We start from the raw sequence: 13482 nt of genomic DNA, 5'->3' as shown, positions 1-13482 counted from the left end.
ACACGTCTTTAGTCATATGTTTTTAGGATCCCTCTTGTGAAGTTTCGAATAAAACAGTGAAACTAACATTGTTTCCCCATACAAACTTTGAACCCCCATTTAACCCCCTTAGGAGACGAATTTTGAAAAATCCTTTCTTAGTGCTCCTCTACACTATATAAGGAACCTACGTGCCAAATTCGACATCTCTAGGACCAGCGGTTTCGGCTGTGCGTTGATATGTCAGTCAGTCAGTCAATATCTTCTTTTATTTATATATTTTTTTGATATTTAAACCCCATTGCACCACAACAGGGGAGAAGGTATTTCACTTCCGCCTCGTTAGATTTTAAAAACGTTGTATTTATCGTGATCAGCGACCCGATAAACTATAAAAACGATACCCATATTGATTTTTTTACTTTATCACCCCCTTTTCACCCTTTTAGGGGTTAAATTTTCAAAAAACCTGAAACACGTATTCAGTCATATGTCGTAAGGAATCTTCCTGTGAAGTTTCGAATAAAATAGTCAAACTAATCTTGTTTCCCCATACAAACTTTGAACCCCCATTTGACCCCCTTAGGAGGTGAATTTTGGGAAATCCTTTCTTAGTGCTCCTCTACACTATATAAGAAACCTACGTGCCAAATTTGAAATCTCTAGGACCAGCGGTTTCGGCTGTGCGTTGATATGTCAGTCAGTCAGTCAGTCAGTCAGTCAGTCAGTCAGTCAGTCAGTCAGTCAGCTTCTTCTTTTATATATTTAGATAACCAAAAACGAATGTGACGATCCAAGAAGATACCTTAAAAATACCGATGTTATATACCTATACATACCACCTCTATATTAAAGAGCATCAAACTTTCTTACGTCGAAAGCATTTAACAATAAATATCCACTGTATTGGAAGATTTGGAAGCTGAAACTTGAAAAAAAATCATGAGTTTGTAAAAAGACGTCGATCGCAACGGATAGGTACTTAGTCACGTGGAACTAAATCATTTTATTTAGTTTCGCTTTCATAAAAAAAGTACAAAAGACGTGACGCCAAAGTTTTTTAAGTAGGTATTTTAGTTTATTAGACAGTTTTAAGACTAAGTATTTATTACAGGTGGTTGGCTACTTACAAAGGCTGCAGGCGATCTTTTTAGCGAATAATAAAGCTATAAATAATTTTTAAGAAAAAAAAAACCGCCGCCTTTGGGGTTCTGTGAAAGCTATTTTTTAAAGCTGCTTTTAATACTTTAATTATTTGATGGCAACACATTTGTCATTTGATATTTGCCAGTCGCTTTTCGATGAAGGAAAACATTGTGAGGAAACCGGACTAATCCTAATAAGATCTAGTTACCCTCCGGGTTGGAAGGTCAGATGGCAGTCGCTTTCGTAAAACTAGTGCCTACGCCAAATCTTGGGATTAGTTGTCAAAGCGGATCCCAGGCTCCCATGAGCCGTGGCAAATGCCGGGATAACGCAAGGAAGATGATGATGATTTGATGGCAACACAAATGAATATACGTATACCGTTAAGGTTTGAGTAGTTTCCTCAATTCCTCATGAACCAAATGTCACTGTTCTGGACGTAAGTGCATGCTGTTCTTATAAAAATACCAAAGTCACTATAAGTGTGCCGTTAAAATTTGAGGAGTTCGGTTCTGACCATCATCAGTATTTCCACTTCACCAAATGTCACTATTCTGGACGGAAGTGCATGCTGTTCTTATAAAAATACCAAAGTCACTATATGTGTGCCGTTCAGATTTGAAGAGTTCGGTTCTGACCATCATCAGCAGTTCCACTGCACCAAATATCACTATTCTAGACGTAAGTGCATGCTGTTCTTATAAAAATACCAAAGTCACTATAAGCGTGCCGTTCAGATTTGAGGAGTTCCGTTCTGACCATCATCAGCAGTTCCACTGCACCAAATGTCACTGTTCCGTACGTAAATGCATGCTGTTCCTTAAAAAACACAAAAATCACCATATGTGTGCCTTGCAGATTTCTCCAGGATCCCATCATCAGAACTGGTTTCTGAGAAAAATGGAACCAATCTGTATGCATAATACGCATATACTTTCAATCAAAAAAAAAATTCAAAATCGGTCCAGTAACGACGGAGATATCGTGGAACAAACATATAAAAAAAAAAAAAGCATACAGACGAATTGAGAACCTTCCTTCTTTGAGAGATTTGAGGCGGCGTTTAACAAATAACATTACAAAGTTAATAAGCAAGAGTAGGCATATTATCCAGCTTTCTACTCAGGGGGAGGAGAGGGTGACACATGGTCAAATCCTAGGCTCAACCTGGGCCACAGGGGGGGGTCACGTGGACAAATTATAGGAGCAGCCATCACGACAGAGGGAGGCGGTTGTGACCCCGATGACCCAACAAGTATTGTTACATTTGTGACCCGAAGCGCAATAAGTAAAATTTTATTTCAAAATTTCGGTTAGTACCTAGGTACCTACATACCTTACCGAAACTCTATTCATGTTCAGTCGAGATCATTGGGAAAAATATGAAGTAATATATATTATGAATTTATTATAGTTACTACAGGCAATTATAGTTATATGAGAAGTGACATTAAATTAATCACAGAACACGTGGTTTGTTTTCCTGCCAATAAAAGACAAGAAACCCATAACCAAGGCTTGCTTCAACTGTCGATGGAAGATACATCGTCGTAGACACCCATTACTCACATCATAGGTGGTAGTTAACTCTGTGATTGCGCAGCGAGATCGCATAGACTTTACGTTATTATTAACGTAAATAAACATAATTCACTTATTGATATTATTGATTTATCGTAGCCTCGGGCCACTGTAGAGTGCGCGGCCACTCACGATAAGGTGGCCAAAATAACTCCACGCTCGCATCTCATACGTTCCTCAGATAAGGGAGCACCGCCTAATCGCCTTATTTTTATTCGATTACTTCTATAATGGCTTCGTAGTAGAGTATACTCTGAATATAAGTGCAAAAGATCGGTAAATCATGAGCCACTTGAGGCTCAAAATACAAAACAGATTTGCCTCAATTAAAACGGTTAGAATAATAAAGTGCTTGTAAAAGTCGCATTTTAATTGCCGTTTAAGTCAAACAAAAAAGGGATAATTTGTACGATATCCCTTAACCTTAATCCAAAATAAGCTCCATTTACGTAAAGGTATGCGAATTGATATTGTTTCCAACTTCCAAGTGTGGCGCGACAGCAAGTCAGGTGCGATATTGATTTATGCTGGCTACAACATTAACATACAACATTAATTAACATTTTCAATATTTTTTGGATCAATATAATTTTACCTTTAAACTAATAGTGAGTTAATTCACATAAGACAAGACATGTTATATTATAGAATTTTCAGAAATTGGGACCCACAATTAGCGAAATTAACAAAAAGTTATAAAATATTTATTATAAATATTGTTTTTTATTTTTATTTTATTTCATTTTATTTATAACAAAAAGTTAACTTTAACTCGTTGTTGTCAGTTGTGTGACGATTAAAGTATGAAATTTCAATAAAAAATATGTTTTTGTATTAATTACACAAATTATAAACGATAATCTACATTTAGAACGTGAAAAATATATGTATTATATACATAAATGTATTTTAAATTTTCAGTAACATTAAATACGTCCAGTGTCTGTTTAGAGTTATATTCAAAAGGATCGTATCTTAATTTATGGTGCTAGTAAGTTAGTCATTCCACACGCTACCGTTTGATGAACGTCCAGTCACGATGGGAATGTGAATCGATCTTACGGAATAAAACGGTACTCTGTCCTTGGATAGATTTATTACTTTACCTTAAGTAGGTAAGGTTAGCTTAAGTAGGAGAGGTTTCCCACGAAATTATTATAAGTTACGTAACAATTGTTTTTTCTATGAAGGTGTGCTAGAAATAGAAACATTCGTTTCATAGAACAAAAATGTGACTTCTTAAGGCCGGTCCAGACGGACTGCCAGCCAACTGAAAATGTCATGTCGCGCAATTCCAATCCGTTTATATCGGACCTTAAATTTTCTACCAGGCCATTCTGGGTAGTATAGGGTAGAGCAGTGCTACAGAAGATTTATTTAATCAATATATGTACTTTAACTTGGAACTTAGGACATGAGATGCACTGAAGGCGACTGAACTATAACATTTAAAAAACCGGCCAAGAGCGTGCGGGCCACGCTCAGTGTAGGGTTCCGTAGTTTTCCGTATTTTTCTCAAAAACTACTGAACCCATCAAGTTCAAAACAATTTTCCTAGAAAGTCTTTATAAAGTTGTACTTATGTGATTTTTTTCATATTTTTTAAACATATGGTTCAAAAGTTAGAGGGGGGGGGACGCACTTTTTTTTCCTTTGGGAGCGATTATTTCCGAAAATATTAATATTATCAAAAAACGATCTTAATAAACCCTTATTCATTTTTAAATACCTATCCAACAATATATCACACGTTGGGGTTGAAATGAAAAAAAATATCAGCCCCCACTTTACATGTAGGGGGGGTACCCTAATAAAACATTTTTTTCCATTTTTTATTTTTGTACTTTGTTGGCGTGATTGATATACATATTGGTACCAAATTTCAGCTTTCTAGTGCTTACGGTTACTGAGATTATCCGCGGACGGACGGACGGACGGACGGACAAACAGACATGGCGAAACTATAAGGGTTCCTAGTTGACTACGGAACCCTAAAAATATACCCTTACTACCCTGTATACCTACTTTTCTATGAATTATAAGGCTCTAAGGCGTGACAATTAATATGAAAGCGTATTTAAATCGTCTAAACGATGCTTAATTGCCCTATGCTCGCTTATTATGGACAACGGGTAGTCTGCAATAATGGTCCTACATTCTAATGACTTGCTTTGATAGGATTTCGCACAGCAATGTTGTTTTTCTCAGTAATGAGGTTTCGGTATAGAAGCCTATTTATGATTTTTTATCGCATGTGATATAAGTGTACCTAAACTAAAAAGTAGGTAAGTACCTAAGGGAGAACAAATATTGTAGGCACAATTAGCACGATTTTTCACATAAACTGTGTCTATTTTAATTGCTATACCTAAGTAAATAATAGTTCTTGCCCTAAGTAGCCACTAAACACGCTCTAGACACGCTTCAGATTAGTGGCTAACAAGTAAAAAAATAATTATAAGTAACAAGCATAACATAGTACTTAAGTGTGATTTAATTAACCTTGTATGGATTCTGTGGACCGAAAATAATGATTTTTATTTTTTTAACATATATACATATTGATAACGCATAAAATTCAACTTACGAATCACGACTGGTTATACTGCCGTTATAGTGATTATAATAATACAAACGGGGGATATTTTAATAAAGTAAACCTTTTTTTCTTTCAGGTGCTAAGGAGAAGTGAAAGGCTAGACGGAGCACCCAATGAACACATACCGGGAGACCAGGCAACACATGCAGCACCTCGTAAGTTTCTGGTTTAATGCATGGGAAACTAAACTACACCAGGGGTTCCAAACTGTAAGCCGTGGGCTGCGCAGGACTACGGGGAAGTACCTGTGCTTATAAGACCACGGGACTGGAGTCACTGGAGGTGCCTGACAAACTGGCGCCCAAACTGCATGCCACCGGCCCGAGATGCACGCGGTCGAAATGGTCGAATGCTTAAAGTGACCCTGCGGCACTTCACCCAAGACAGAGACGGAGTCCTAGAGTGGTTTGGTTAGTCCGGGCGTTATAGACAGTAAAACCGGGTTATCGGGACATTAGGGCTCAACAAATGGACGCCAACAATGAATTGAACCGAAGCTATTAATTAATAAGAATAATAAGTCAGCTTCGCTCGCGGTGACACTTGGATTAAGAAGGGGCGCCGTAAGGCAATCGTCACCATGGTAACCTAGCTAGGTTAGACAGCGGTGATAAAATTTTAACCTTACAAGTACGCCGCGGAATGAAAATGATTGGGGTTCCCTCTTCTACACTACGTTAAATATATGTATGTATGTGCAAGGACGATTATAAAGGACCAGCAGAGTTCATACTAAATACCGTACCCCGTTGGCAGCCGTAAATCTATGTCACTAGATGTCACTAAGAGTGTCATTTGAATAAAAATGTCGTTTTTTTTTAAATACGCACGCGGTAGTTCAACAGCATTACAAGTGATACAGTGAAAAGTATATAGATGACGCTAGGGGCCCGTGTCATGTTTCAGTCCCTGTTTACAACGCAAGCCATCGTTCTTATTTTGAATTATGACAATCATGCAAAAGAGTACCATACTGTAAAATTTTCTATCTCTTTCATTTTGAGCGTGACGTCAATGATTGATTAGTAATATTACTTTCAATATATTTAAAATTTAGATTTTAATGAGGCCATTTCGAACGGTGTTTATGATATATATCATGTTGACAATCAATCTCCTGACCGTCTCGCTCACGTCACAATCCTATCCTATATTTGAACAAGTGCGACTGAAACAGTTGAGTATTATTGAAGATTTTTGAATGTCTAAAATCTTATTGGTAGAACGTTGTCGAAAACCCGCTTTTTCCATAAAGTGTTGGCGCGACGTCAAGTGGGTGATAGGCGTACGAGCAAGTACGCGTTGGATGGTCGACTACTATGCGCGGCGGTTTTTACGCGTACCGACTACAAAAATAATTGATTTGTTTATAATTTGGATGTTTAGATTATTGCAATCCGATAAGAAATCTGAATTCGAAGGTTTATTATTTTTGGCTTTTTAGTTTCTCCGTGTTTTGTAACACGCTTTTTTTTTGAAGGCGGTTTTATTTTTTACAGAATGTTTTTGGTGGGATATACATAGGCATAGGTATATAACACTAACAAGGTATCTATTGTCTTAGTCCGTTTTCACATTATCCGATCCGATATCGGATGTCGGAAGGATTTAATTGGAAAAAAATCCAAGATAGCGCCTGTAATGTATGGGGTATCAGTCCTACATCCGATATCGGATCGGATAATGTGAAAACGCATTTAGTCTCATTAATTATTACTTATGTCAGAGTTTAGGTTTATACGAGTACCAAACGAGTAGTATACGAGTAGAAAATATATTACCAAAACAATACAAACTATCATTAATTTATTATAAAAACGTAATCCAAAGTGCCACACCTAGTCGGCCAGTGCATGGCCTACGCTGCCGATGGTTAGGGTGCTCGGAGTGATATACAAGAAACGCTGAACTATCCGCGTTGTGTCCAAGACGAAGCCTGACCGACGAAGCTAGCAAGTCTCTCTACATGTTAGCTGAAGTACTGTCAAACTGTTCACTGTGATTACTCAGATTATTATAAGCAGAATGATCTTCGAATGAACTTTCTGGACAATTGAGATGCATGGGCGCAGTCGAAACCAGCTCGCCCCTTCAGCCGTGTCCCGTTGAAAATCGGAAAGATTCTTTTCCTTAGCACATTTAATGTTTACAAATTGGATTCGCCTTCTGTCACCTAAACTGGTAAATTTATGTATGCGGTCATTGGTCATACAATTATTAATTTATACAGTTATTAATTCTGTATCTCTACTCGCATTGCTGCTGCGATTCTAAAATATTTAATATCCATATTATGAATATTCAATAAATCATACAATGACATTTGTGATGTGACATGGATGTCACATCTGTTGGCACAATGATTGCGTTTTGTTGAACGTATATTTGAGCTCAACATATAGGTTTATTATCACTAAGTATATTATATTAATGAACAACGAAACGGATGTGACATTTTCATAGTCCACCAACGTCATCTAGTCATTTTATTTGGCAATAATTAGACAACATGCGAACAAACTTAGCCAGCGAAGCGATTACAACTACGTCGAGGCCGACCAAAAAATATAATTTGTAAAAATTGTGTTTTGAGCCAATATTTTGATATTAAAATATAGTTTTTTGATAGTTATTCATAGTATAATATAAAAACAAGTAAAAATATGGGTGAAAATATGTTTTTTTCCACTCCCGGGTTACGAAACAACGCCATCTAGTTTTAAAGCAAAAAATAAGCTTTTTTTCAGGGGTACGCTTTTTTGTATGAGCTATATCAGTCTAGTATTAAATGGTCCTTGGTATGTGTATATAAGTATTTTGGAACTTAATTGAAGCTAATGAAATTTAATTTAAAGATTTTACTTAAAAAGTTCTGCTCTTTTGCACCGTGCCAAGAAGACGACATACAATTTATAATAACAATAAATCGCAATAATCATGGTAGGTATAATCCGCAACGATATGCTACAGACACGAACACGATCCCTAACTGTACAAACTGAACAATAATACTACTTAAGTCGTTGTGGGTGTAACGAGTAGAAATTGTTGGTGAAATGATTAGCAACGTGATAAACAGATAGACTTCCCTAACAAATAAATGTTCCTATCAGTATTCGGACCCAGGAACTATCGACTTCACAGGCAGGGTCACGCGCTACGCTAGGCCAGTCCGGTCGACTTTTGGACCGGAACCTTAAAATGAATCGTCAACTAGGCTATGTTGTCTAAAGATATTTAGGTAGGTATTTCTTCCCTTACTTGTTGCTCCCTATGTTTGTGTGTCGACTAAAGACATGTAACTGTTTCTTCTGAAATTTCCATTCGTTACACGCCTGCACTAAAATGAATGACGCAAACGAAGTTTCTAGCGTTCCAGTTCCAGCGACGCAAAACAATTTAGAGCTATCGATGGGCCGTGCCAACTGAACTTGAAACAGCTTGGGAAATTGCTTCGTACTAGCCTATGCGAGTCACTATATGTATAAATAGTTCAAACTCCAATGAAACTCATCATATCAGCCCAAACACGTCCATTGCTGAACCAAAGCCTCCCCGAGGATCTTCACGTGGGTCCTTTCCACAAGCAAATATTTATTGCAATCTTACGCCGTGCATTCTAGTATGAGGACCCGACTCAAGAAACTTCTGCCTTTACGCTACTATACGTAATCCACGACAAGTTTACAACGATTTTCACAGCTTCGCCAGTGCAGATGTTAATAAAATTTTACCCTTGCAGAGGCAGGGCTATTAAAATCTATGCAAACTATTGCAGACTTATCGTGGGATGATTCTAGTGTTTCTAGTGACCGAGAATTTTACCTAACTTAAACTTGCCAACTTAGGTCACTAAAGCTCAGAGTGTCTATAACGGTTCTCCTATTTTTTTATGTGGGAAACATCCAAGCATAGTTAAAATCAATGTCGTCTTGTTGGCCGCAAGAAATGTATGCTGTTGCCCAATTTTACTAATAAATTACTAATTAATGTAGCTAGTATCGATACTACCGTTTTTCTTTTCTAGGTATATAGCTAATATACTGCTTTTTTCTAGGCATACCTGGAAGATGTGGACCTCACTCGTGTGAAGAGGAGAAAGTCTGCGTGCCTGTCAAAGATAGTCCAGATCAACACTACTGCGTTAAAAGTAAATATAATAAATAATGTTTTGAATTATTTCTTTAATAAACCGAAATGCACAATACGTAGCTTGAAATTTTAGATTCTTCATGAGATTTTTACATTGCTTATTGGTGCTTTTCAGGCAAACAGGGAAAATGTCAGAGTCATTCCTGCGCTAATGAAGAAGCTTGTGTGCCCGTAGCTAAAACCAACGGCACAACACTTCATTACTGCTTATGTGTCAATGGCGGTGAACCGCCTAGTAAAGACTTCAAATGTCCAAGGAACACAGGTTTGTACAGACGGTTATTATGTTATATTATAGCTACCACTTAGTTTCAATTCCAATAACGTAACTAAGACCTACCTACACATATTTAAGGGGTTCCATCAACTTGCTCTGCCTCAAATGCTCAACGAGAGTTAAAATGGGGATATCGGAAAATTTAAGCTCCGGTTGACTAAATTACCAACCACTATTACCAACTATATTTAGTTGGTATAGTGGTTGGTTACTATACCAACTATATTTAGGTACATTAGGTACAACATTTCTATGCTTTTACCTGCAAGCAACAAGACAACAACGCAGAAGTAGGTATTCTATACGACGCCCCTACTCAATAAACTACGCCTTTACCTCCCTATCTGTAGGGGTAGTTAGTTCTACGAGAATCTTATCCAAAGATTGAAAAAATGGAAAAATTTACATCTCCAGCAGCACTTAAACCTGGGACCTTTCTGGGATCACCTGTCCAACCGCTCTGACAACCTGAGCCACCGACACTTACCAGATGCGTGCAAGATTTTCCATGCCTTCCCTATGCTCAAACACCTTAGTGCGTTTTCACATTATCCGATCCGATATCGGATGTCGGACCGATATCCCATACATTACAGGCGCCTTCTTGGATTTTTTCTATTGAAATCCTTCCGACATCCGATATCGGATCGGATAATGTGAAAACGGACTTAATGTGGGTGGGTTCTTGGTTTCATTTTTCCTTTAGTTACTTACTTAAGATAATGTAGTATCACTCGCAGACGTTTGTGCAGGAGCAGGATTAAGCTAAACTGTGGAATGAATTGTCGCCTGCGGTATTTCCGGACCGACATGACCTTCAAACCTTCAAGAAAAGAGCGTACACCCATCTTAAAGGCAGTGATCGCTTACCATCAGGAGACCTGTCTGCTCGTTTGCCTCCTATCCCATAAAAAAATAATGTACTTGGGTGGCGCGATAACTCAAAATGAATTTTGGCCTCCAAGTCCTCCTCCAACACAAGAGCACGCCACTTTGCTCGGTCTTGAGCGGTATCGCGCCAACTTTCGTCGACGCCGAGCTCATGGAGGTCAACCTCCACTCTATCTGCCCAGCAATATTTTGGGATATTTGCAAATTTGAAATAACATTATTATTTATTATTGACAGTGCCAGTAGTTCTGAAGCCAGTCCTGAACGTCCAGCCGCCGAGCAGCAATCGGAACAACTCGGACGGCGCGCGGTTCACACTCTCACCCACGGGAGAAGTGAGTCATCCATCTTCGTTACTTTTAAGACGTAACTTATTGACAGTGCCAGTAGTTCTGAAGCCAGTCCTAGACGTCCAGCCACCGAGCAGCAGTCGGAACAACTCGGACGGCGCGCGGTTCACCCTCTCACCCACGGGAGAAGTGAGTCATCCATCTTCGTTACTTTTAAGACGTAACTTATTGACAGTGCCAGTAGTTCTGAAGCCAGTCCTAGACGTCCAGCCACCGAGCAGCAGTCGGAACAACTCGGACGGCGCGCGGTTCACCCTCTCACAAACGGGAGAAGCGAGTCAACCATCTTCATTACTTTTAAGACTTGTAACTTACTGCACTTGGCGGCAATAATAGTCAAGAGACTTGTTTTATATTGGTGAATGAAGAGTGAATGTTTGATGAGGCGCTTACATAGATTACATACAGTAGGTACCTAATATTTACTACAGATCGTAGAACTGACTTGGTATTAAATAAGTAATCAAGGATTTTGGGCGATAAATAACTTAAATAAGTCTCATTTGTCTACCAAATCAGACAAATGTAACAAAGGTAGATAGAATCGATTTTGTGAGTGGATTGGAACCATGATGGATGCTTTTATTTCAGAAGAGTTTTTTTCCATCACAGCTGATAAATATTCATAGATAGGTCAGGCGATAATGTTGTTCGCGTAATCCAAATTGAGAGTGATGTCAAAGTGATCAATTACGAGCGGTGTAGGCGTCAAACAAGTCCAGTACAATGTTGTTGTTCGAAATAACTGTAATATAAATAGTTTCATGTTAGCGTAGGTTTAACTTATTTTGGGATATTATAAGAATAGATAATAGGATAAAATAGTCTAAAAATGTTCTCGAGAATCTTGCGATTTTCATGAAAAAATACAATAAAAAATCTGTACAAACGGAGAACTTAGATTTAGACCCAGTTCAGCGTCGACTGGTTAATTCTGCACACTATACCTTGTACTTTTGGCACTTGAAAAAAGTGTAAACAAACCTGAGCTGTCAAATTTGAGGGTTGTTTATTAGGTAACGTTTGGTTCCTGAATTTTCTTCTCTATTTAAAAATAGTTGAGCTCACTACTATTTTCCATTTTCTTTCCACTGACATGTAATTTCGTTTAATTTGATGAAACGTATACACCTTCACGAATATAAAAATATCGTCATTACATTTAATGAATATTATTATTTTCTTCAGGGAATCATCAACCAAAAAGTACCTAATTTTGCAGAGGTTTAAAACTCATGGTTGCATTTTAATCTGGGTGTAACTCCGGTTTCACATTATCCGATCCGATATCGGATGTCGGAAGGATTTCGATGGAAAAATCCAAGATGGCGCCTGTAATGTATGGGATATCGGTCCTACATCCGATATCGGATCGGATAATGTGAAAACGCACTAACTCTACTAAAATATAAAGGTAGTACAACTTACGCGATTTTTAATTTTATATGTCTAACATTTGCCATTGCTTGTTATCAATCATCATCATCATCATCATCTGTTCCGAGTTCGATATTTGTGTTGATGATTGTTATATTTATGTTTTTTAGGGTTCCGTACCAAAAAGGTACAAAAGGAAGCCTTATGGCGACGCTCTGTCCGTCTGTCTGTATGTCTGTCACATTTCTAAATATCTCGAGAACTACTTACGCTATCGATTTGGGAACAGTTATGAACATTTTAAACCTCTACAAGCTGAAACTATTATTTTAAAAAATATATTAATATTAATTATAGACAATGGCCAAAATGGAAGGGGGGCAAACTGTAAATGTCAAGTTACTAGGTCAAGTGGGGTATCGTTAGAAAGAGCTCAAATTTTACATATCAAAACTATTTTTTATAATTTTTTTGTAGTGGAAAACAAAAAGAATTATGAAGGAAAATGTAAAAAATAAAATACCATTCCCCCCCTTATCTCCCGAAGTTTACCAACGAAAAATTATGACTTTTTACGAAATATTGGTTTTAAGCTAAATTTTACAGGAAAAGGTTTCTGGCCTTAAAAGGTTCACTATCCCTGGATCTGTCAAATTTGACGGCTCCGGTTTGTTTACACTTTTTTCAAGTGCCAAAAGTACAAAGTATAAAAACCAACCGTGTGCGGTGCGAGATCGATGAGACAAGAGTATGGTAGGTCTGTGTCAACCAAAACCTTAAAAGAAACCAAGTAGTTAATAAGTGTTTATGTTATATTTTATTTTATCTCTGCTTTTGTCTCAACCATTATTGCCTAGTGTCTACTTCGATTAAGTTCATAATCTTTAACATGTCTTTACATAAATATAATTGCCAACTTATCTGTATCAATTTGCGCCAAATTTGTAACTCGGATGTAAGCTGGTTACCTACAGCACAGGCCTCGCCTATAGTGTAGGAACCAGGTCAACGTAATAAGGGAAAGCACAAGCGATGTTCTCTCAAATTCTGTATTGTCTTAAGCTTAATTTCTTCCTTTTATGATGAATGCTGAATTTGTGTAGATAAATAAATGTTTTAATGCTTTTTTT

At 37.6% G+C, this 13482-nt stretch overlaps 2 protein-coding genes across 4 annotated transcripts in view; one reads left to right on the top strand and one right to left on the bottom strand.

Annotated features, from left to right (window-relative positions):
* The window catches only part of LOC125226799 (mitochondrial assembly of ribosomal large subunit protein 1), a 133645-nt gene that overhangs the window by 106758 nt on the left and 13405 nt on the right, over positions 1–13482 (bottom strand). Inside the window, exon 2 of one of the 2 annotated variants that reach the window (XM_048130902.1) lies at positions 9369–9416. The exons of the other annotated variant lie outside the window; for it this stretch is intronic. The gene's annotated coding sequence lies outside the window, so the exon portion shown is untranslated. The remainder of the gene's footprint in view (positions 1–9368; positions 9417–13482) is intronic. 2 annotated transcript variants of the gene reach the window in all.
* The window catches only part of LOC125226796 (BDNF/NT-3 growth factors receptor-like), a 75717-nt gene that overhangs the window by 59826 nt on the left and 2409 nt on the right, over positions 1–13482 (top strand). For both annotated transcript variants that reach the window (XM_048130899.1, XM_048130898.1), the window contains exons 2-5: positions 5382–5460; positions 9363–9455; positions 9573–9722; positions 10863–10960. In XM_048130899.1, the coding sequence (XP_047986856.1) occupies positions 5382–5460; positions 9363–9455; positions 9573–9722; positions 10863–10960 (420 nt within the window). The remainder of the gene's footprint in view (positions 1–5381; positions 5461–9362; positions 9456–9572; positions 9723–10862; positions 10961–13482) is intronic.

Source organism: Leguminivora glycinivorella, chromosome 6 (assembly GCF_023078275.1).
Source record: "Leguminivora glycinivorella isolate SPB_JAAS2020 chromosome 6, LegGlyc_1.1, whole genome shotgun sequence".
In the NCBI taxonomy this organism is placed as follows: Eukaryota; Metazoa; Arthropoda; class Insecta; order Lepidoptera; family Tortricidae; genus Leguminivora; species Leguminivora glycinivorella.
The sequence above is the reverse complement of the archived record's forward strand: the minus strand, read 5'-3'. Positions and strand labels throughout refer to the sequence as shown.